At 43.3% G+C, this 25,962-nt stretch overlaps 1 protein-coding gene and 1 gene segment (V, D, J or C); both read left to right on the forward strand.

Moving 5' to 3' along the window:
- Window positions 1-3,446: 3,446 nt before the first annotated feature.
- On the forward strand, window positions 3,447-9,533 carry LOC115577882 (uncharacterized; the record flags this gene model as incomplete). The annotated part of the gene is made up of 5 exons (XM_030410763.1): window positions 3,447-3,594; window positions 3,799-4,082; window positions 5,981-6,020; window positions 6,111-6,287; window positions 9,394-9,533. Coding segments are annotated over exons 1-5 (738 nt in total), but the record flags the coding sequence as incomplete, so codon positions are not given.
- A 6,810-nt stretch (window positions 9,534-16,343) lies between these two features.
- Window positions 16,344-17,374, forward strand: LOC115577885 (T cell receptor alpha variable 38-2/delta variable 8-like; the record flags this gene model as incomplete). The annotated part of the segment is given in 3 exon segments: window positions 16,344-16,422; window positions 16,513-16,556; window positions 17,114-17,374. Coding segments are annotated over 3 exon segments (354 nt in total), but the record flags the coding sequence as incomplete, so codon positions are not given.
- Window positions 17,375-25,962: the final 8,588 nt, after the last annotated feature.

The following is a 25,962-nucleotide window of genomic DNA, read 5'->3' on the forward strand; positions in this document are numbered from 1 at the left end:
GGTCTCCGGTGCCTGTCGCGGCGGCAATCCCCGAACCCGGTGGTGGACCCCGGAAGTAAGGGTTGCCGTCAAGCTGAAGAAGGAGTCCTACCGGGCCTGGCTGGCCCGGGGGACTCCTGAGGCAGCTGACGGGTACCGGCAGGCCAAGCGTGCGGCAGCACGGGCAGTCTCGGAAGCAAAAACTCGGGTCTGGGAAGAGTTCGGGGAGGCCATGGAGAAGGACTACCGGTCGGCCTCGAAGAAATTCTGGCAAACCATCCGGCGCCTCAGGAGGGGGAAACAGTCCTCCACCAACACTGTTTACAGTGGAGGTGGGGAGCTGTTGACCTCGACTGGGGACATCGTCGGGCGGTGGAAGGAATACTTCGAGGATCTCCTCAATCCCACTGACACGCCTTCCATTGAGGAAGCAGAGGCTGGGGACTCAGAGGTTGACCCATCCATCACCCAAGCCGAAGTCACTGAGGTAGTCCGTAAGCTCCTCAGTGGCAAAGCACCGGGGGTGGATGAGATCCGCCCTGAGTACCTCAAGTCTCTGGATGTTGTGGGGCTGTCTTGGCTGACACGTCTCTACAGCATCGCGTGGCAGTCGGGGACAGTGCCTCTGGACTGGCAGACCGGGGTGGTGGTCCCCCTATTTAAAAAGGGGGACCGGAGGGTGTGCTCCAACTATCGGGGGATCACACTCCTCAGCCTCCCCGGGAAAGTCTATTCCAGGGTACTGGAGAGGAGAATTCGGCCGATAGTCGAACCTCGGATCCAGGAGGAACAATGCGGTTTTCGTCCTGGCCGTGGAACACTGGACCAGCTCTATACCCTCCGCAGGGTGCTCGAGGGTTCATGGGAGTTTGCCCAACCAGTCCACATGTGTTTTGTGGACTTGGAGAAGGCATTCGACCGTGTCCCTCGTGGCATACTGTGGGGGGTGCTCCGGGAGTACGGGGTCGGGGGCCCTCTGTTAAGGGCCGTGCGGTCCCTGTACTGCCGGAGCAGGAGCCTGGTTCGCATTGCCGGCAGTAAGTCAGACCTGTTCCCAGTGCATGTTGGACTCCGGCAGGGCTGCCCTTTGTCACCGGTTCTGTTCATTACTTTTATGGACAGAATTTCTAGGCGCAGCCACGGGCCGGAGGGGATCTGGTTCGGGAGCCAATGGATCTCGTCTCTGCTTTTCGCGGATGACGTGGTCTTGTTGGCTCCTTCGAGCCGGGACCTCCAGCATGCCCTGGGGCGGTTTGCAGCCGAGTGTGAAGCGGCTGGGATGAGAATCAGCACCTCCAAATCCGAGGCCATGGTTCTCGACCGGAAAAAGGTGGCCTGCTCCCTCCAGGTGGGAGGAGAGTTCCTGCCTCAAGTGGAGGAGTTTAAGTATCTTGGGGTCTTGTTCACGAGTGAGGGAAGGACGGAGCGTGAGATTGACAGACGGATCGGTGCAGCGGCCGCAGTAATGCGGTCTTTGTATCGGTCTGTCGTGGTGAAGAGAGAGCTGAGCCGAAAGGCGAAGCTCTCGATTTACCAGTCAATCTACGTTCCGACCCTCACCTATGGCCATGAACTCTGGGTCATGACCGAAAGAATAAGATCCCGGATACAAGCGGCCGAAATGAGTTTCCTCCGCAGGGTGGCAGGGCGCTCCCTTAGAGATAGGGTGAAGAGCTCTGTCACCCGGGAGGAGCTCAGAGTAGAGCCGCTGCTCCTCCACATCGAGAGGAGCCAGCTGAGGTGGCTCGGGCATCTGTTTCGGATGCCCCCGGGACGCCTCCCTCGGGAGGTGTTCCTGGCATGTCCCTCCGGGAGGAGACCCCGAGGAAGACCCAGGACACGCTGGTGTGACTATGTCACTCAGCTGGCCTGGGAACGCCTTGGGGTCCTCCCGGAAGAGCTGGAGGCAGTATCCGGGGAGAGGGAAGTCTGGGTGTCCCTGCTCAGGCAGCTGCCCCCGCGACCCGGCCCCGGATAAGCGGAAGAAAATGGATGGATGGATGGATAATACGTATTTCTCTTCCTTTAGGTGTCAGCTGTGAAGAACTCAGTCCGGTCAAGAATGAAGAGTCCAGTTTAGAAGACAGCACTGTTACTCTGTCCTACACATACTCCAAACAAGCTACTGCTGGAGATTATTTCTTCTGGTATCGACAATATCCAGGAAAACCACCAGAGTTCCTCATCTCTCACTTGGGAACACAAAATGACACAAACAATAGACTGTCTGTCAAAGTGAGTGATGATAAAACCAAAATGCATCTGCAGATCTCCTCTGCTGCAGTGACAGACTCTGCTGTGTACTACTGTGCTGTGAAGCCCACAGTGACAGGAAACACCAAAACTCTGTACAAAAACCTTTGGAGCAAAGACAACACAATACTCCACAACATCCACTAGAGGGAGTCACACACTGTTAAACTGCAGCTGGATGTGATGATACAGTCTGGAGAGTTTTCACTGATGAGGAAATGATTTAAAAATCAAACTACACACACTGAACACTCACCTGCATTTTGCCCTTGTAACCATGGCAACACTCTTGCCATCATTTCACTAGGCTCATCAGATTTGAAAAGAAAACCTAAAATAGAAAGAAAATATTTAAAAAACAAATCTATTTGAGTGTAAAGTCTGTAGAGGAGTCAAAATGCCTTCAACATAGATGCTAACTGTGTGAACAACAAATAAACATGACATTTCAGAGCTGTGACTGGTTAATGATCAGTCAGTTCTGTTGGACGGTTACTGCGTCAACGATGTCTTTACATAAATTGGACACTGTCAGACAACAAATCCTCTGAGAACTGAGCTAAAAGCTGAGAATCGTCCTGTATAACTGATGAATATTGAAAAGTACATCAAAATCAGGATGTCAAGGTTATTACTTAGAATCTTAGAAATTAATGGCATTCAGCCTGGAAGTGAATTATGTAAAACGATATATGTTAATAAATGACATACAATATTTTGCAAACAAGTGTAAGGACTGCTGATGAAACACGTTTTGATTAATTCCACCTTTTGTCATGTTACTGACAGTGATGCACAATACAGCTTTATCTGCCCACCCACTCTGACACACTGCGGTGAAACAAGGGAAGCAAAGCATGGAAGTTCATTCTCCACCTTCAGAATGTCTGGAGCTTTAAACTGATCATTGCTAGAATTAAATATTAATATTAGTATTTCTTCACTGTGTTTAAAGGATCTATGAATCAGTCTCCATGTTTCCAGAGTAAAGACTAAATGTTGAGGTGATCAAAGCTTCCTTCTCCTGTCACCTGCCTCGGTCTCACAGAGCTGTGAAGGACTGAAACTGGACATTCAGTCAACATTTCTCTGAACAGCTGGATTCACAAATCACCTCACTGGCTCAACTGAACTTGAGGAGGCAGAGAATCTCTAAAAAGGTTTTTCTTTCTTTGGTTCCACCCACTGACCTTCAACTGAACCAATGAGATGATTTCTGTCTCTGGAGCAGAAGTGTTTGAGGAACTAAAAGCACAATCAGCTTGATGTTGAGGAGAAGAGCTGACATCTGCTGTCTGTTTGACTTGAACAACTCTAAAGACATGTCGCTCTACCTCTTTATACTTTTCTCTCACTTTATAGGTAAGTGTTGGAACAGAGATCAAAGTCTCATTAACCTGCTGTCTGAACCACATATTTGGTCTCCTTTAATAACTGCAGCTGTATCTGTGGACGGTAACAATATACACGATAGAAAAGAACATTTGGTTTGTTAAAGAAGGTCTGTTGAGTCTCTTGATGTCACAATGTTACAGACGACTAACATGAATAACACTCATTTTGCAGCGCTGGGTTCCATGAACAGCATAAAGCCAGAAAGAAGTGAAGAACGTGTTGAAGAGGGAAGAAACATCAACCTGACCTGTAAATATGAGGGTGCTATTGACAATATCCAGTGGTACAGACAATACCAGAGATCCAGACCAGAGTTCCTGCTCTACATCACAGAGGGAGGAATCATTCATCCAACTGACTCTGAGTTCTCAGCTGACATCAACAAAGCAGACAAACGTGTGGATCTGAACATCATCTCTGCTGCAGTGACAGACTCTGCTGTGTACTACTGTGCTGTGAGGCCCACAGTGACAGGAAACACCAAAACTCTGTACAAAAACCTTTGGAGCAAAGACAACACAATACTCCACAACATCCACTAGAGGGAGTTACACACCATGAACCCATTACAGTCTGAGCCAGTGTCACTGGACTGATGACAAATACAACAAAACATCAACCAATAAAGATTCCACACAGAGCTGCTGTGACAACAGACAGAAATGGATTGGTTGAGTTGAAGTGAATAAATAATGTGAAGAGCTGATTGGCCCCGCCCATTTAGCCTCAACTCAACCAATGACATCATTCCTTCCTCATTGTGCTGCAGTGGAAGCACACTGCTCATCTGCTGTCTGTCTGGCTTTAATAAATCCAAAGACATGTTGCTTTACTTCTTTTTACTCTTCTGTCACTTTACAGGTGAGTTTTGGAACACAACAGGAATTTAAGTGTTGTTGAACCTGCTGCATTAACCACATATACACAACCTGGATTTCATCACTTTTCTCATGTCTTTGCTCTGACAGAGTCAATGCTCCTCATGTTTTCATCAGATTGACAAAATGGATGTTCATTGAATGATATTGTTTGTATGCGACTGTGAAGGAGCACAGAGTAACACTGTACACTTGATATTTTCCACTGTCTTCTCCTCTCAGCCTCATGAACAATGTTAGTCTAATGGCTTCATTTTCTACACTTTTTCCAGGACTAATAGCTGGAGACAGCATCTCTCCTGAAAAAGATGAAGTCAGTGGAACAGAAGGACAATCTGTCAACCTCACATGTCAATATCAGACAAGTGATGATGATGTTCTCCTTTACTGGTACAGACATGATTCTGACCTTCAAGCTCCTCAGTTTATACTCAGGAAAGGAGAGGGATCATGGAGTCATCTGGACTATATTCCTGATATCCGATATCAGTCTAAAACAACACCAACATCAACTACACTGACCATCAGAGAGCTAACCCTGGCAGACACAGCTCTCTACTACTGTGCTCTAGAAACACAGTGATACAAAGTGTAGAAGAGGCTGTACAAAAACCTGAACACAGATGTCTGACTACTCTTCAAAGAGGAGGGAAGTGGTATTCAAACCACAGCTTCATATCAGATGGATTCTGCTAATTCCTGTTTTATCACAGTCACTTTGGTTACAGCTGCTAATGAAACACTGTGGGAGGATTCACATGAGCAGCAAATCCACATCAATGACAAACCAACTGGATGAAGCTTCAAACTCAACACACCATGAAAACAAAGACAATGACACTGAATCACTCAATAAATCCTCTTTGTGGCCTGTGGTTCATCAGGACACAATCAGCTGATTCCATTGTTCAAAGTGTTGAGATACACTCTGAACAAACTAATTAAACTCTGAATTGTTTGTTAATTAACATTTTCATAAAAAACAACAGTAAATATTCAGCATATTTGCATTGCTGCAGATCACCAAAATATATGAAACTGTCGAATTATATTGAATGAAAAACCTTTTGAAAAGAACATAAATAGTCACATGTTGTTCAAATATTCATCCTCAGTCTGCTTGTAATCTGTCTGATGATAAATATTAAAGGGCCGCAGCAGCTTCACAACAGTTATCTTTTATTTATCAGGGAACAAAGTGAATCTGCAGTCTGCAGTTGTTGAACAGAACATATGTCCTCTGATGAGGACACAGAAGACAAGTTGTTCTCTGACAGCAGAGTGGCAGTAACATGTGTAGAGTGTAAAGTTGTCAGTAGGGAGTAACACAGGGCTGTGAATGAGCCCTGTCACTGTGATCAGGCTCCTCCTTCTAATCCACCAACTGAGTGTTGATGAAGACTGAACACAGAGATCACAGCCTTCTTTACACTTGCTGTAGCTCACACTTACTCAACACTGCACATATGATGCAGCCTCTGTTCATCTCAGTGCTGCTGGCTGTTATGTGTCTCGGTATGAACACAACTCTGTTTCTGTGATATGGATCCAACACTGACATGATTCTTTAACAGCACACTGATACTGTTTGTTGCTGTTTTACAGAATGCAGAGCACAACAAGACAACGTGCTGCAGCCAGAAGGAGATGTGACTGCTGCTGAAGGAGAGGCAGTAACACTCGACTGTCAATATAACAGCAGTTCAACAGATTATTATCTCTTCTGGTACAAACAGGATGGAGACAACAGCCCCAAATTCATCCTAAGCCGCTTTAAGATTGGTACAGGGAACACAGAGGACGGATATAAGGAGAGATTTTCATCCACACTGAATCCCACCTTAAGATCAGTTCCTCTGAAGATCCAGAAGCTTCAGCTGTCTGACTCTGCTGTGTACTACTGTGCTCTGCAGCCCACAGTGACAGGAAACACCAAAACTCTGTACAAAAACCTCTGGAGCAAAGACAACGCAATACTCCACAAAATCCACTAGAGGGAGTCACACACTTTTAAACTGCAGCAGGATGTGATGATACAGTCTGGAGTGTTTTCACTCATGAGACACAGTTGTGATGAAGAGCTTCACACATGAAGATGTGTTTAGGATATGAGTCTCCTACTGACTGCAGAGGAGCTTCATTACAGAACTATTTGATTCCAGCTGGTTTATTATATGTAAGGTTCTACTATTTCGGACCTTCATACAATCAGTTGAATCGAGAACTGAGAAACTTTGAGGTCCTCCTCTTGTTCTGTCAACCAGCTGAAATGAAATCTTCATCAGCTGATTGTTGATGTTCAGCGTACCCCTCATCATCTGAGTATAAAATATGACAATAAGCTGCTATTTCATTATATCTGACTGAAGTTGTACAGTGCTTGAATAATACACCCTGGTATCACACCAAGCTGTCTAACAAACACAACAGTCCACAGTGTCACTCTCATGTTGGACCTCACCTACCAGTGAAAACAACACAGTCTCTTTCTCTGGTCGAGTTACCACTGACAAACATGTCATGTCTACCAAAATAAAGGCACCAAAAAGACTTGCTTGGACAAAGGAGGAAAACCTGGTTTCATCATAACTCAGTAACTACACTACCTGCTGGAATCCTGGTTAAATCCTGTTTGAAAGTCTGAAAGTCCTCTGAATGAACCACCAAACCAACCCTGATCTTCTCCTCATGTGGATGTTCTGGTTCTTTACTGGTGGCTCGACCTCCTAATGACTTCAACATTAGATGATCTGTGGGTCTGTCACACGTGTTGCTGTGAAACTGGGCTGAATAATGCTGTCTCTACTTCAGGGCCCGTATTCACAAAGACTTTTATCTTAACGTTAGGAGTACTCCTAAATCGGACTAAAAGTTTTTATGTAGGAGTCGTTTCTTAAAAGTAATTCACAAAGCCGCTGAGACCTACTTTTAGTTATGAAAACAGTGAACTCCTAAACTAGAAGTAACTCTCTGTTGCTATGGATGATGTCATTTTATAAGGACGCACTTAGAAGCGGTGACAATGGTGATTGGTTGTTGAGTGGCAGGGCAGCCCATTAAAAAAAGTCATTTAGGCTACGCAATGCATGAAGGGAAAATAAGGAAGCTGCCTACAAGCCCATGACAAAGCCTATGAAAAGATATTGGATAAAGAAATGTATTTATGAGGAGAATGAAGTGCCCCCCCCCCCCCAAACAAAAACGCTTCGGACAAAAATGACAAATTAGAAGATTGCGATGAAAAATGTGAATTGCCAATAAAAGCGGCATTTGCTCGAAAAGCTGCGTCAAACCACTCTCCATCAAAATTCGGGAATCGTGTGTTCATCTGGGCCATTTCACAACAATGTCCAGTATATTGTAACATGTGTCAAAGACAATTTGTGTATTGATGGAATGCAAGTTTTTCCGATTGACAAAAGCCCTATTCGCACGGGACTAGTATAACCTGGAGACCTCCAATAATCTGTAATAATTGCGGAGGTCGTCTGTGATCTTAATCCCGTGCGAATGTCCGTAATTTAAAAATTCCACCACAAATGACCTCCCATATTTCACCAAACACAGAGGTCATTTGATAATATTAGTCCCGTGCAAATCGGCATCTCTGTGATTTGGGGTTGTTTTTTGTTTTTCTTAAGGTTTTTTGTGTTTTCGACCTTTTTTCTGCCTTTTTCCCGGTCGAGAATTATGGAGGCTGCAGAGGGAATTATGAATGAAAGTTTTGACAGCATTTTGGGTGCAAATTCAGGAGGCTCATCAGAAGAGCAAAATCTCGAAAGATGATTAGATGGATTACATGCATGGCAGCATGCGGTAAGGAACATTTTTCCATCTTTCAACAGGCTCACCAGTTATTATATTAAAAATATCCATATCTAACTGTTGTGCTGCTCCAGCAAGGGCTCCGGTGCGATCGCCCCGGGGGATAATGTCAGTAAATTCGAGTTAAAACACAGACTTCGCTTATCCTGTGCGAATGCGCCGCACAAAACACGGACGTGGTGGGATAATTTCTAAATCACTTGAGGTCCCCAGGTAATATTAGTCCCGTGTGCAGAGCTGCATTTTCCCCGTAGCCAAATACGGGAGTGTTGCCAAACATTTTAACTCCGGCGTTATTGGATTGTTTCAGTTGATTGGGAACGTTATTGCGTCTCTCACCAACTCAACCACAACTTTAATCCCTTTGCCGTTCATCCAACATCGTTTTAATAATTCCCTGTCATTTAGCGTCATCAAAACATTCTGCTGTGACCAAGTCTTAGCGAGTCAGGAGTCCTCTGGACTACTTCTAAGGTCTCCCAGACTTAGCTGCTACTTTTAGGCTTAAAATGTTTAGTGAATAACTACAGGTCTGTAACTCTCATTTCAAAGAAATCACCAACAAGTAAAACTATCAGCTGAAAGCTGATACAAACTGCTGCCTTCAGTCTGTTAACCAGGAGGAAGAAGAAGAGGTGAAAATACAGATCTAAGAGGAGACGGAGAGATTCAGGGAGGAGCTGAGCTGTTACTGAACTATAGAAGAGAGAGGAACTTCCATATTCAGCAGAGTTCAATACACAAACCAGAAACATTACCTTTATTCAACATGCTGTCACTGGACTATTATGGGCTGTCTCTGATGTTTCTCTCTATTATAACAGGTAGGTGGCATTTTGCAGCATGTAAAATGTTTGAATTCTTGACAGTATAAAACAGGTTTCTCTTCCTTTAGGTGTCAGCTGTGAAGAACTCAGTCCAGTCAAGAATGAAGAGTCCAGTTTAGAAGACAGCACTGTTACTCTGTCCTACACATACTCCAAACAAGCAACTGCTGGAGATTATTTCTTCTGGTATCGACAACATCCAGGAAAACCACCAGATTTCCTTATTTCTCACTCAGAAACAGGAGAAATATTAAAAAATCAAGACAATAGACTGTCTGCTGAAGTGAGTGGTGATAAAACCAAAATGCATCTGCAGATCTCCTCTGCTGCAGTGACAGACTCTGCTGTGTACTACTGTGCTCTGCAGCCCACAGTGACAGGAAACACCAAAACTCTGTACAAAAACCTTTGGAGCAAAGACAACACAATACTCCACAACATCCACTAGAGGGACTCACACACTGTTAAACTGGTTTAAATCCTGGTTTGATGTGTTTGAAAAAACATCAGAATGAAACAAACAATGAATGAACAATAATTCAAAATATGTTTCTTGGATCAATAGAAGCAAAAATCATCCGAGATTGAACATTTTAGATGTCAGTATTATATCACCAAATCCTGGTTGGATGTTTGTTAAAAAAAACACATTTGTAATCACAGAAAATATGAAATGTGATGTTTCACCTGAGTTTAGGATGAAAACTAAAATATATCATCTGTGTAACATTCTCACCACATATGAGACATTATTAATCAGTCGTTAGAAGGGGAATCACCCCCATTGATTAAGTCATGTGGTGATGGACGGGCTGATGATGAGGTGAACTTGTAGGTTCAGTGAAGCAGCTGGTCTCACTTCTTCAGGATGATGAGTCCAGGCTCAGACAAGGTCTATCTGAGTCCACAGAGGAGACACACAGCATGTGTTCTCTGGTCTTGTTGTGTTCAGTGAAAGGCTGCAGAGTTGGAATGCATGGAGCCAAAAAGTCTTCAAAAGTCAATGTTTACTTGATAAAAATAAGGAGGATTAGAAAATCAATAATGATTCTTCAAGCAAGCCTTTGCTTCTGGCTTTTAAGAATATTTGCAGTCGTTGTTAGCAGCAGGTAGAAGACGGAGGGCTTCACCACCGAGAGCCTTAAAAGTGTGATGAGCAAAAGCCAAAAGTCAGGACAAGAAGACGAGCTGAAAAGTGACAAGAGACCATAAGACAGCATGTGTTAAATGTTATGACCAGAACTCATCAGACAGCAGAGTGGAATCCTCTGAATTCACACAAAACAGGCACAAAGAGCCTTTTGATTAAACCATCAAAATGTTGATGAAAGAACTTAGTTTCTTCGTATATTCCTGTGTTCTGTCCGCTACAATCATCATGTAGAACATTTGAGCTGAACAGATGAAATATAAATGAGATGTAAATGTAGAGAGTTCCTCAACAGATGATAAAGATGAAGGACCAATGATGTGAAGGCCCAGATCCATCAGAGTATCAATGTTCTTCCTCTCTCTCCTCCCCTCTCACTGCAGACATGAAACACTGGCTGAGAAACATCCTGATTCTGACTCTCTGGCTAGGTAACTCTTTAAACCTACTGATTGTTCTCCTTTAATCAATCATCTTTATTGATTCATCTCTTCCTCTGCATGTTCTCTTCTTCCTCAGAGTGTAAAGGAGCAGACAGAGTGATCCAGCCAACAGGAGATGTCATTGCTGCTGAAGGAGACACAGTTACACTGGACTGCTCATTTGAGACCAGTGCCACAAGTCCATATCTGTTCTGGTACATACAGGATAGAAACAACAGCCCTAAATTCATACTGAGCCGCATTCAACGGGATGAGGGGAACGCACCAGATGAGTTTAAGGAAAGATTTTCATCCACACTGGATTCCACCTCAAAATCAGGTCCATTGATGATCCAGAAGCTTCAGCTGTCTGACTCTGCTGTGTACTACTGTGCTCTGCAGCCCACAGTGACAGGAAACACCAAAACTCTGTACAAAAACCTTTGGAGCAAAGACAACACAATACTCCACAACATCCACTAGAGGGAGTCACACACTGTTAAACTTCAGCAGGATGTGATGATACAGTCTGGGATGATAATGAGATGTAAAGCTTTAGAATTTATACCACTGACAATATATTCACTCTGAACATTGAAGTATATTTCACCAGGGCAGCACTGAAAACACTTTTGATGTTGAAATCAGATCTTTGACAAGATTAATCTATAAAGTATCATAGATGAATCTAATTTGTTGTTCGTCCAGATTCCTCTAGATTTCAATACTGAGTCAACAAGTTGTTGTTTGATGTTTGTAAATCTACATCATGGTCTTGTTGTGTTGGACACCATCAGGCCTCAATGACTACCGACCACTGGCCCTCACATCTTACGTCATGAAGGTGCTGGAGAGACTGGTCTTGGCCCACCTGAGGCTGCATGTGAGAGCCCTGCTAGACCCTCTGCAATTTGTTTACCAGCCCCACTTGGGAGTTGATGACGCTGTCATCTACCTGCTGCAACGAGCCCATACGCACCTAGATGGTGGTGGCAGCTCTGTGAGAAACACATTCTTTGATTTATCCAGTGCTGTTAACACCATCCAGCCACTGTCACTGGGTGAGAAGCTGCGGGTGATGGGTGTCGACACTTACATTGTCTCCTGGATTACTGACTACCTGACAGGCAGGCCACAGTTTGTCCGTATGGGCAGTGTTCTGTCTGATGTGGTGGTTAGTGATACAGGAGCTCCACAGGGGACTGTACTGTCTCCTTTCCTGTTCACCTTATAAACCACTGACTTTCAGTACAACACCGGGTCGTGTCACCTGCAGAAGTTTTCTGACGACTCGGCTGTTGTTGGTTGCATAAGTGAGGGACAGGAGGAGGAGTACAGGGCACTGGTGGACGACTTTGTGGAGTGGACTGGACAGAATCACCTGCAGCTGAACTTCACTTTGCGGCAATAGCTCAGTCCGTAGGGACTTGGCTTGGGGACTTGGAGGTCGCCAGTTCAAGTCCCACTTGGATTCATCCTGGCATGTGTTGCAGCCCGTTTGCTCATCTCCTCTACATTGTGTGTGTGTGTGCACGTGTCAAATACGAGTGATAAAAAGAATTTACCAAGTTAGGATTCAAATAAATGAATAAAATTATGGTGATTGATTTTAGGAAGAAGAGGAGGAGGGCTTCCCAACCTCTGTGCATTCTGGGAAGGGATGTGGAGGATTATAAGTACCTTGGTGTTACCATCAACCACAGACTGGACTGGAGATCTAACACTGAAGCTGTTTACAAGAAGGGGATGAGCAGACTTTACTTCCTGAGGAAGCTGAGATCCTTCAACGTGTGCAGCAAGATGTTGGAGATCTTTTATCAGTCTGTGGTGGCCAGTGTACTTTTCTTTGCTGTGGTTTGTTGGGGAAGCAGCATTGGAGCCAGCGACACCAACAGACTCAACAAACTGATCAGGAAGGCTGGCTCTGTGATTGGCTGTAAACAGGACACTCTGGAGGCTGTGGTGGAGAGGAGGACACTGACCGAAGGCTGCTTCAGCTTCACTACTGTAACAACAGATTCAGGAAATCTTTCCTGCCACAAGCCATCACTCCACTCAGCAACTCTCTTACCTCTGCCTGACATAGAGATCTCTGATCTCACTACTGTTTTTGTTCAGTTTATAACATGCTTGCATCTAAGCATTTTAGGTTCTTGTAAGTCTATTTATCTATTTATATTCCCTGTGGTTCTATCATTGCACACTTATGTGTACATTTTGGTTCTGTCATTGCACATTCATAGAAATTGTTTACTTCTTGTACAGTTGTATAGATTATTATTGTTTCAAGTATAGTTTGCACTGTGCATATACATTGCATATACCTTGCTTTCTATTTATGTCATGTACAGAGCATTTTTTTTTTCTTTCTTTTATTCTTGTGGACTGTTACGGCTCCCGCCGGCATCTGTCTGTAGTGTGTGTTTTTCTTTCAGCCAGAGTGAGCGCTCATATCGCCCCAAAGATCGGGTGGCTCCCGCACCCCATTGGCTCCGCATTCCTGGCGTGGCAGCGATGGATTGGCCAACACAGGCAGCGAGGACTTAAAAAGCCGATGCTGCCCGACGATGAGTGTGGATTGTTTTTGCCAACGCATCTACCTAGCTGAGACTCTGTGCAAATTGTACTGTGAGAAATTAGTGTGTGAATAACTTAGAGTGTGTTTGTTCGGCTGAGTGCGGGAGTGCTTGTGAGTGTGCGTGTGCTCTGGGTAAAACCAGAGCAAGAGTGTCTGAGCTAAGGGAAGCAGTAGGTAGTGTTTTCTCCTGTGTTTGGTATTAGGTTAGGGAGTTAGGTTCAGCACTTGTCTTTTTGTTTCTTTTGTTTTCTGTAGGGATTATTAAGTTTCATGCTCCAGAGTTTAGATCGGTATTTTGTATGTTATTTTAGGCCTGGGTTCACCCTGAAGCCACGCTTCATCACTATTGCACCTATCACTGTACATATTGCACCTGTTGTCTTGTAATAAATTGTATTCTTCTCTTAACTTACACCGTGTTCTGGTGTCGGTTATTTATGTTAGGCTCGGCTCCCTAGACCGTGTGTTAAAAGACTTTTTGGATGAATGGAGCCAAAAAGTCTTCAAAAGTCAAAATTAAATAGATAAAAAAATAAGGAGGATCACAAAATGAATGATGATTCATCAAGCAAGCATTTGCTTCTGGCTTTTAAAAATCTTTGCAGTCATTTTTCTCAGTTCAGAGTTCATTCTGGAGCTTTGGGTTGTTCTCAGTAAAAAGTGAAAAACAGAAGCCCACATCCCTAAAGGCTGGTTAGCTGTATGTCCAAGTAGGAGGGCTTCAACACAGAGAGCCCAAAAAGTGTTATGAGCAAAAGCCAAGTGTCAGGACAAGAGGATGAGCCGAAAAGAGAAAAGTGACCGTAAGACGGCGTGACTTGTAAAGTTTTATAATCTAGGGCTGTATCAAATCATAAGTAAACCATACTGGTTAACATCAAATACACTCATGTGATGCTGACATTTCATTATGTCATTGTGTTAAAAGTTATTACCAGAACTCATCAGACAGCAGAGTGGAATCCTGTAAATTAACACAACACAGGCACAAAGAGACTTTTGATTAAACCATCAAAATGTCGATGAAAGAATTTAGTTTCTTCGTATATTCCTGTGTACAGTCCACTACAATCATCATGAAGAACATTTGAGCTGAACAGTTGAAATGTAAATGAGATGTAAATGTAGAGAGTTCCTCAACAGATGATACAGATGAAGGACCAATGATGTGATGGCCAGATCCATCAGAGTATCAATGTTCTTCCTCTCTCTCCTCCCCTCTCACTGCAGACATGAAACACTGGCTGAGAAACATCCTGATTCTGACTCTCTGGCTAGGTAACTCTTTAAACCTACTGATTGTTCTCCTTTAATCAATCATCTTTATTGATTCATCTCTTCCTCTGCATGTTCTCTTCTTCCTCAGAGTGTAAAGGAGCAGACAGAGTGATCCAGCCAACAGGAGATGTCATTGCTGCTGAAGGAGACACAATTACACTGGACTGCTATTTTGAGACCAGTGACACAAATTATTATCTCTTCTGGTACAAACAGGATGGAAACAACAGCCCCAAATTCATACTGAGCCGCTCTAAGTATAGTACAGGGAACAGAGAGAAGGAACAAGAGGAGAAATTTTCATCAAAAGTGAATTCTACCTCAAACTCAGTTCCTCTGAAGATCCAGAAGCTTCAGCTGTCTGACTCTGCTGTGTACTACTGTGCTCTGCAGCCCACAGTGACAGGAAACACCAAAACTCTGTACAAAAACCTTTGGAGCAAAGACAACACAATACTCCACAACATCCACTAGAGGGAGTCACACACCATGAACCCATTACAGTCTGAGCCAGTGTCACTGGACTGATGACAAATACAACAAAACATCAACCAATAAAGATTCCACACAGAGCTGCTGTGACAACAGACAGAAATGGATTGGTTGAGTTGAAGTGAATAAATAATGTGATTGAAGGACAATCTGTCAAACTCACATGTCGATATCAGACAAGTGATGATGATGTTCTCCTTTACTGGTACAGACATCATTCTGACCTTCAAGCCCCTCAGTTTATACTCAGGAAAGGAGAGGGATCATATAGTCATCTGGACTATATTCCTGATAATCGATATCAGTCTCAAACATCAGATACATCAACTACACTGACCATCAGAGAGCTAACCCTGGCAGACACAGCTCTCTACTACTGTGCTCTAGAAACACAGTGATACAAAGTGTAGAAGAGGCTGTACAAAAACCTGAACACAGATATCTGACTACTCTTCAAAGAGGAGGGAAGTGGTATTCAAACCACAGCTTCATATCAGATGGATTCTGCTAATTCCTGTTTTATCACAGTCACTGTGGTTACAGCTGCTAATGAAACACTGTGGGAGGATTCACATGAGCAGCAAATCCACATCAATGACAAACCAACTGGATGAAGCTTCAAACTCAACACACCATGAAAACAAAGACAATGACACTGAATCACTCAATAAATCCTCTTTGTGGCCTGTGGTTCATCAGGACACAATCTGCTGCTTCCATTGTTCAAAGTGTTGAGATACACTCTGAACAAACTAATTAAACTCTGAATTGTTTGTTAATTAACATTTTAATCGAATCAACAGTAAATATTCACCTTTTGATATTTGACCTCTCATGGCTGCAGAGCATAATAGCAAAATATATGAACCTATCAATTTATGTTGAGGGAAAAACCTTCTGAAAAGGACATAAAAAGTCAAATGTTGTTCAAATATTCATCCTCAGTCTGCTTGTAATCTGTCTGATGATAAATATTAAAGGGCCGTAGCAGCTTCACAACAGTTATCTTTTATTTATCAGGGAACAAAGTGAATCTGCAGTCTGCAGTTGTTGAACAGAACATATGTCCTCTGATGAGGACACAGAAGACAAGTTGTACTCTGACAGCAGAGTGGCAGTAACATGTGTAGAGTGTAAAGTTGTCAGTAGGGAGTAACACAGGGCTGTGAATGAGCCCTGTCACTGTGATCAGGCTCCTCCTTCTAATCCACCAACTGAGTGTTGATGAAGACTGAACACAGAGATCACAGCCTTCTTCACACTTGCTGTAGCTCACACTTACTCAACACTGCACATATGATGCAGCCTCTGTTCATCTCAGTGCTGCTGGCTGTTATGTGTCTCGGTATGAACACAACTCTGTTTCTGTGATATGGATCCAACACTGACATGATTCTTTAACAGCACACTGATACTGTTTGTTGCTGTTTTACAGAATGCAGAGCACAACAAGACAACGTGCTGCAGCCAGAAGGAGATGTATCAGTTTTTAATCTCCAGTGTTTCCTCAGGGGGGCCTGCCAGATTGGGAGTTGTCTCTGGTCTGGCCGCGGGAGGTGCTGTCCCGTGGTCGGTTCCAGCCTGGGCGACTAGAGGGCTCTGCACTTTGGTGCGGGGCCTCCTGTCTGCCCGGGTTGGGGTGGTCTCTGTGGTGGGGCTCCCTGCGACCTTGGACTGGGATCTCTCCCAGTGTGGTTGGCCCCCCAAAGGTAGCTTCCTAAAGCTTCCTCTGTGCCTCAGATCTCGCTGCCCAGCCATGTCTCTGTAGTGACAGCTAGCGTTTGTGTAGGTGTGAGTGTGTGTGTCTGTGTGTCTGCGTGGCTGTGTGTGTAGGTGTGAGTGTGTGTATGAGTGTGTATATATTTGTGTGTGTCTCTGTGCATGACTATGGGGGTGGGAGGGTTGGGTTCTTTTAAGCTTCTTCTCCTGATTTTATTTGCTGTTTCTCTTTTTCTGCTGTAAGGCACTTTGTGATACTTTCTGTATGAAAAGCGCCATATAAATAAAGGTTGATTTGATTTTTGATTTGATTTGATGTGACTGCTGCTGAAGGAGAGGCAGTAACACTTGACTGTCAATATAACAGCAGTTCATCAGATTATTATCTCTTCTGGTACAAACTGGATGGAGACAACAGCCCCAAATTCATACTGAGCCGCTTCAAGTTTGGTACGGGGAACACAGAGGACGAATATAAGGAGAGATTTTCATCCACACTGAATCCCACCTTAAGATCAGTTCCTCTGAAGATCCAGAAGCTTCAGCTGTCTGACTCTGCTGTGTACTACTGTGCTCTGCAGCCCACAGTGACAGGAAACACCAAAACTCTGTACAAAAACCTTTGGAGCAAAGACAACACAATACTCCACAACATCCACTAGAGGGAGTCACACACTGTTAAACTTCAGCAGGATGTGATGATACAGTCTGGAGTGTTTTCAAACCATGAGACACAGTTGTGATGAAGACCTTCACAAATGAAGATAGTTTGACATACAAGTCTCTAGGGCTAACGATTCGATTCGATTTCTGCCTCCGCAGCTCCAACGGTGTTTTCGCGGCGCATCACCCTCCGACCCCCAAGCGAGGTTGCGGGCGAGGCGCTTCAAGCTGCTGGAGGCGGGGACTGAGAGGTCCTGTGAGGGACAGCGGGTGGTCGGTGGCCGCTGCTTGCCGGAATCGATTCAGAGGATTTTATGAATCGATATTGAATTGAGAAAAAATATATTGCAATGCATTGATGAATCGATATTTTTACCCACCCCTACAAGTCTCCTCCTACTGACTGCAGAGGAGCTTCATGACAGAGAACTGTTTGTTTCCAGCTGTTTGTTATATGTAAGGTGACTCTCTGAACAAAGGTCACATCACTGGAGCAATTTTTTTAGTGATTTTCCTGAAGATTTTGACACAGTGAACCATCAAATCCTGCTTAACAAACTTCACTCTATTAAACTGTCTTCATTTGTGATTGAAATGCTTTCTTCCTATCTGAGAAACAGGTCGCAAGTTGTCAAAATTGATCGAGCATCATCCCAACCTTTAGTCTGTGATATGGGTGTTCCACAAGGCAGCATTCTTGGACCATTACTTTTTATTTTAAACATCAACGATCTCCCTCAAGTATGCAAATATTCAAAATGTTTACTGTCTGCTGATGATACTGTGATTTTTCTCTCTGACTGAAATCCAAATGTCATAAATTCCAAATTATCGTCTGATCTTCAGGTCTCACATGACTGGTTGAAAAAGAAGCATTAGACCACCAATGTGAAGAGAACTGGATGAATGTACTTTCACTCTGCCAGAAAATGTATTTACTTCACTGATCCTATCACCTTTGCAAGCCAAGATCTTGTCATCACAAAGTCCTACAAATATCTTGGTGTGCTACTTTTTTCACATCTTACATACTGTGAGCACATTTCTAAACTAACCAATAAGTTGATGCAGAAACTTTATGTGTATAATAAGATTAGATTATATCTCTGTTTCTGAAATGTAGCTACACGCAACTGTGTTTTTTAACAATTTCCTACTGCCTTCCAATCTGGTCACTTACCACTAAGGAGGTTACTGAACCAATAGTCCGTCTGTATTATTGAGTTCATATGATCCACAGTAACCTCCCAAAGTGGTTTCACCATTGGACTGAACTCACACGCTCCAACGCCTTGACTTTTCAGGATTATATACACAGCCACGCTATTACATCTTATTTTCAGATTCAAAACAACACTTCATCAACACTTGCTGCACTTCTCCTGACACATGATATGAGATAAGTTTGCCTCACTAGGTCAATCTCACAGGCACTCATTCCAGTCCCTGCATACAATAACAACTATTGTCAGAAATCCTTATTTCATACATCCACCACAGTTATGAAATGACATTCCCCATCACATCAGAACTTTCACATGTTTCAAAAAGACACACAAACTACACCTTCTCAACAATGAGGTATCTGGACTGCAACACATTCGGGGCCTTTAATTTAACTCAGTTGAAATTGAACCTGTTCCTCCTTGTGTGAGTTAAGGAATGTAGACAATATGTGGCTCACAGCTCCAAGGGACCTTGGAGGCAGCATTCAGCTGTGTGTGGGTCAAAGGTGAGCAGGAGAGAAGGCCACTACTAAAACAGAGCCTGACTCCTATATCAGATGGAGGAAGATATCTAAACGTGTACATCTCCAGAAAAGGATAGAGAGATCATTTAGGTAATTTTGGAGTACAAGACCCAAGGAGGGACAGTTACAGATTAGCCATTTATGGGAGATGAGCACCTCCTTCTCATGTTGATTGGATAGATGGACCCTCAACCCACCACAGTGACCGATTAGGAGTAGGCACTGGTCGCTCGTCCTGCTAATGATTTAAACATTACTGCCCCTTGATGCATTTTTACATTTTGCAGCAGGTGAGACAAACTGTCACACTCACACACTGTCCTGTAGAAGGGTATGGGTCTGTCACACATGTTGCTGTGAAACTGGGCTGAATAATTGTGTTTACAGACCCTGAAAAGATTATCCATCCTTAAAATCCTCAGAGCAACAGGTCTGTGACTACTATCAGAACGAAATCACCAACAAATAAAACCATCAGCTAAAAGCTGTTACAAACTGCTGCCTTCAGTCTGTTAACCAGGAGGAAGAAGAAGAGGTGAAAATACAGATCTAAGAGGAGACGGAGAGATTCAGGGAGGAGCTGAGCTGTTACTGAACTATAGAAGAGAGAGGAACTTCCATATTCAGCAGAGTTCAATACACAAACCAGAAACATTACCTTTATTCAACATGCTGTCACTGGACTATTATGGGCTGTCTCTGATGTTTCTCTCCATTATAACGGGTATGTTATATTGTGTTTTTATTCTGTCAAGTTAAATTCTAATGTTTTCTGCAGGCAGTTCATTTCTTTTGAGTTTTTTTAAAAAAAACAATATAAAACAGATTTCTCTTCCTTTAGGTGTCAGCTGTGAAGAACTCAGTCCAGCCAAGAAAGAAGAGTCCAGTTTAGAAGACAGCACTGTTACTCTGTCCTACACATACTCCAGAAAAGCAACTGGTAGTGATCAGTTTTACTGGTATCAACAATATCCAGGAAAACCACCAGAGTTCCTCATCTTTCACTTGGGAACACAAAATGACACAAACAATAGACTGTCTGTAAAAGTGAGTGAAGATAAAACCAAACTGTATCTGCAGATCTCCTCTGCTGCAGTGACAGACTCTGCTGTGTTCTACTGTGCTGTGAGGCCCACAGTGACAGGAAACACCAAAATTCTGTACAAAAACCTTTGGAGCAAAGACAACACAATACTCCACAACATCCACTAGAGGGAGTCACACACTGTTAAACTGCAGCAGGATGTGATCATACAGTCTGGGATCATGATGCAGTGCTCCTCCTATATGCTTTCTGTGGCGATACGCTGCTGCTGCTGGATTTTCAGTGCCACCACCTCAAAAAAAACAAACAAAAGACATAATTTTTGTAGGTTTAATATCACAGGCCAATGGCAAATTTAAGTTGCACACAGTGATAGCACTACACCCTAAGTTATCTTGAAATCGATTATTATTTCTATTACTGTTATTTGTATAATTTCTACTAGTCACCCTTTAAGTTGAGTGACTGAAATCCTCTTCAACTTATTCAAAGGCTGCAACAGGCGACTCATCGAAGCCAGATGTGATGCAGACAACAACATTTTTATAGTTGGGCAGCCTAACTTAGGCTATAATAACAACAAGTACCAAATAAATGTTCTTTAGATCCTTTATGAACCGTCTCTGATTTTACTGTTTACCCCATGTCGTGAGCAAATTATTGCACTTGTTGGATTAACGTTACATTGATTAGACCCCAGTTGCTAGTTTGCATTAAAAGTTGTTAGCAGCTAGCTATGTAAACTTGACAGAGCCATCTGAAGCCCCTCAGACCTGCTGTCCACACTCTGAGGCTAAACACTACTCTATGTAGGTTGGATATTCGACAGATATTCACTCGGGTCTCAGACGCGACTTTACTGAGGTTCTCCCGGTGTTAGCAGCAGGAGGAATGTTAGCTCACCTCCCAGAGCCTCGCGCTGAACCACTGAGACTGATTTAGGGACCATCATTAAATTAATTAACATAAATATACTGATACAAAATAACTGTAGTTTTTTCACTACCTTCCATGTCATGTGACTCCAAACCAGCAGCAGGTTGTACTAGTGAACTAAACAAATGAGACACACTGTTTTTTACTGTGTTTTACTGCTTTCTCTAATTATTATGAATATGAATATGCAGAATTATGATTTTTTTCTCAATAGCTTCCATGTAATGTGACCCAGCAGCAGATTGTATAACTAAACTGGAGAAATAACTTCACAGGGATGTGATTTTACAATCTGGGATCACTTCACTCTCAGACAGAATTGAGAGGTAAAGCTTTAGAATCTAAACAGACACCATTAAATCTCATTTCACCAGGGTTAACATGGCAGCACTGACAATGTTGATGATGTAAAATTCACATCTCAAAGATTCTGAAAATAATCTATGAGATCTCTAAAGCATTATAGGTTCATCTGTTTTGTTGGTCGTCCAGATTTCTCTCAGTGTCAATATTTTGTCAGAAATCCCTGGTTTGATGTTGAATATTTGTTTTCACAGAAAAATATCTTTAAAGTGATGTTTTATCAAAAATCTTTTGTGTAAGATTCTCACACATATATGAGATATTATTAAGCAGTGGTTAGAGGGGGCACCACCTCCATTGATTGATTAATGTGGTGATGGACGGGCTGATGATGACACACTTCCTGGAAAGCGTCGAGCATGGTGAGCAGACTCTGTGATACTCTGCCGCCAGGACACAGTCAGATGATGACCTCTGTACAGTCGGTTCAGTGAAGCAGCTGGTCTCACTTCTTCAGGATGATGAGTCCAGGCTCAGACAAGGTCTTTCTGAGTCCACAGAGGAGACACACAGCATGTGTTCACTGGTCTTGTTGTGTTCAGTGAAAGGCTGCAGAGTTGGAATGCATGGAGCCAAAAAGTCTTCAAAAGTTACCTTGATGAAAAAAGAGAGGATATATAATCCGGTAAATTAACACAACACAGGCACAAAGAGCCTTTTGAATAAACCGTCAAAATGTCTATAAAAGAATGTAGTTTCTTGGTATATTCCTGTGTTTGGTCCGCTACAGTCATCATGAAGAACATTTGAGCTGAACAGATGAAATGTAAATGAGATGTAAATGTAGAGAGTTCCTCAACAGATGATACAGATGAAGGACCAATGATGTGAAGGCCCAGATCCATCAGAGTATCAATGTTCTTCCTCTCTCTCCTCCCCTCTCACTGCAGACATGAAACACTGGCTGAGAAACATCCTGATTCTGACTCTCTGGCTAGGTAACTCTTTAAACCTACTGATTGTTCTCCTTTAATCAATCATCTTTATTGATTCATCTCTTCCTCTGCATGTTCTCTTCTTCCTCAGAGTGTAAAGGAGCAGACAGAGTGATCCAGCCAACAGGAGATGTCATTGCTGCTGAAGGAGACACAGTTACACTGGACTGCAAATTTGAGACCAGTGGAACAGGTTATTATCTCTTCTGGTACAAACAGGATGAAAACAACAGCCCTAAATTCATACTGAGCCGCCCCCAGTTTGGTACGGGGAACACAGAGAAGGAATATGAGGAGAGATTTTCATCCAAAGTGAATTCTACCTCAAAATCAGTTCCTCTGAAGATCCAGAAGCTTCAGCTGTCTGACTCTGCTGTGTACTACTGTGCTCTGCAGCCCACAGTGACAGGAAACACCAAAACTCTGTACAAAAACCTTTGGAGCAAAGACAACACAATACTCCACAACATCCACTAGAGGGAGTCACACACTGTTAATCTTCAACAGGATGTGATGATACAGTCTGTAGTGTTTTCACTCATGAGACACAGCTGTGATGAAGAACTTCACAAAAGAAGATACTTTGATTTATAAGCCTGCTCCTACTGACTGCAGAGGAGCTTCATGACAGAACTGTTTGATTCCAGCTGGTTTATTATATGTAAGGTTCTACTATTACGACCTTCATGCAATCAGCTGAACAAAGAACTGAGAAACTTTGAGGTCCTCCTCTTGTTCTGTCAACCAGCTGAAATGAAATCTTTATCAGCTGATTGTTGATGTTCAGTATACCCCTCATCATCTGGGTATAAACAATGAGCTGTGATTTAATTATAATCTGACTGAAGTTGTACAGTGATTGAAGAATACACCCTGGTATCACACCAAGCTGTCTAAAAAACATACCAGTCCACTGTTTCAGTCTCATGTTGGACCTCACCTACCACCAGTGTTGGGTGTAACGCATTACAAGGTAAAAAGGAAACGGTTACAAAGTAACGCATGACAGTAACAGAACTATTTTTGGGGGGTAAAAAGTAGTGTAATGCGTTACTAATGAAAATCCGGCAACGAAATGTAGTTCCTTTTTCAGTTGGGCACAACGTTACTTTTCCCAGGGACAGATTTGACAGCGACACTGCCTCAGCTGCGCGCTTGCACAATAGTCGCAGGCCCTCATTCCACACTGAGTGTTGTGCTGGGTGGTAGAGTTAGAACCCAAAAGCGGACACTGAAGCTTGGACTAGTTGAGGGAGTGATTTATTGATTACTTGAGGAAACAGATAGTGAGGGAGTTGCGAGCTCTGGATGGAGTACCCGCCTGGAGACGCGGAGATGGGGGTGCTGGAGCTGTAGCGCACGGTGGCTGGTAGCATGGTGCGACGGTAAGCCGGTGAGCACGGAGATCATGGAGAGAGTAGCTGGCTGTAGAGGTGCAGAGGGCTGGATGGCTGAGCAGGAGCACCAAGCACCATAATAACCCACAAATATCACAGGACATGACACTGAGGCTGGTGCTAGCAATAGCATGCAGAGAGCAGTCAGTGATCATGGCAAGCGCAGCGGAGCAACCACAACCAACTGTAACGTTGTTTTCTAGTCAAGTGTTCTGTTTGTTTCATTTTTTATAATAAAGAGCGCAAAATAAATTCCTGTTATGTCCTCCATAGTAGAACTTTATGTAGGCCTATACATAGGTGTTTAGGAAATGAGATGGGGTTCTGCCCAATGTCGAGCACCATAAAAGTAACGTTAAAGTAACAAGTAACGTAAAAAGTTACTTCCCATAGAGGGTAACAAAGTAAGGGATTGCTTTTTAACGAAGTAACAAGTAACGAGCAAACACTACTTTTTAAAAGTAACTTCCCCAACACTGCCTGTCACTGAATACAACACAGTCTCATTCCCTGGTCGAGTTACCACTGACAAACATGCCATGTCTACCAAAATAAAGGCACCAAAAAAACTTGCTTAGACAAAGTAGGAAAACCTGGTTTCATCATAACTCAGCAACCAGACTGCTGGCTTCAAACAGGACTGGAACCCTGGTTAAACCCTGTATGAAAGTCTGAAAGTCCTCTGAATGAACTACCCAACCAACCCTGATCTTCTCCTCATGTAGGCGTTCTGGTTCTTTATTGGTCGCTCGTCCTCCTAATGATTTCACCATTACTGACGTCAAATAGCAAAAGATGCCTAAAGGTTTATGTTCCCGTAGAAGGACAGAGAGACCATTGGGGTCATTTTGGGGAGAGGACCTAAGGTTGACCACAGCCAAGTTAGATGAGTTATGGGAGATGAGGAGGGGGAGAGGTCCACTGATCTTTTAGTCTATTGGATATATGGATCCTTAATTCACCAAAGTGACCAATTAGATGAAGTAGGTGTGTACCGGAGAAGGAACCCTAAAAAGGCCCGCAAGGGAGAAAATGGGAGTGGTTGCTTGTAGATTTTCAAAGATAGAAGGTCCAAGAGGATTTCTGATAAAGCAGAGAGCAAACCACTGGGCAGAACTTTGCCAGGATCTGAGAACACCAGGGGGCGGCCGCTGCTGGTTCAGATGCAGGATTGTGATCTGTTTCAATAAAGATTGCTCTACCATTCCACCCAGCCTTGCCTCCGCAGAATTATTTTATCATCAAATTACATGCCGACGCCTTTGATGACGAGAGCCCAGAAACTACAGCAGCTAAAAGTTATTAGAAGCTGCTGCCTTCAGTCTGTTAACCAGGAGGAAGAAGAAGAGGTGAAAATACAGATCTCAGAGGAGACAGAGAGATTCAGGGAGGAGCTGAGCTGTTACTGAACTATAGAGGAGACAGGAACTTCCATATTCAGCGGAGTTCAATACACAAACCAGAAACATTACCTTTATTCAACATGGACTATTATGGGCTGTCTCTGATGTTTCTCATTATTATAACAGGTATGTTACATCATGCTTTTATTCTATCAAGTTACATTCCAATCTTTTCTGAAGGCAGTTCATTTCTTTTGTTTTTTAAGCACAACATAAAACAGATTTCTCTTCCTTTAGGTGTCAGCTGTGAAGAACTCAGTCCAGTCAAGAATGAAGAGTCCAGTTTAGAAGACAGCACTGTTACTATGTCCTACACATACTCCAAACAAGCTACTGCTCTTGATCAGTTTTACTGGTATCGACAATATCCAGGAAAACCACCAGAGTTCCTTATTTCTCACTCTGGAACAGGATCATCCATATCTGAACCAGTCTCTAGACTGTCCTTCAATGTGAGTGATGATAAAACCAAAATGCATCTGCAGATCTCCTCTGCTGCAGTGACAGACTCTGCTGTGTACTACTGTGCTGTGAGGCCCACAGTGACAGGAAACACCAAAACTCTGTACAAAAACCTTTGGAGCAAAGGCAACACAATACTCCACAACATCCACTAGAGGGAGTCACACACTGTTAAACTGCAGCAGGATGTTATGATACAGTCTGGAGTGTTT

Source organism: Sparus aurata, unplaced genomic scaffold, assembly GCF_900880675.1.
Source record: "Sparus aurata unplaced genomic scaffold, fSpaAur1.1, whole genome shotgun sequence".
Taxonomy (NCBI): domain Eukaryota; kingdom Metazoa; phylum Chordata; class Actinopteri; order Spariformes; family Sparidae; genus Sparus; species Sparus aurata.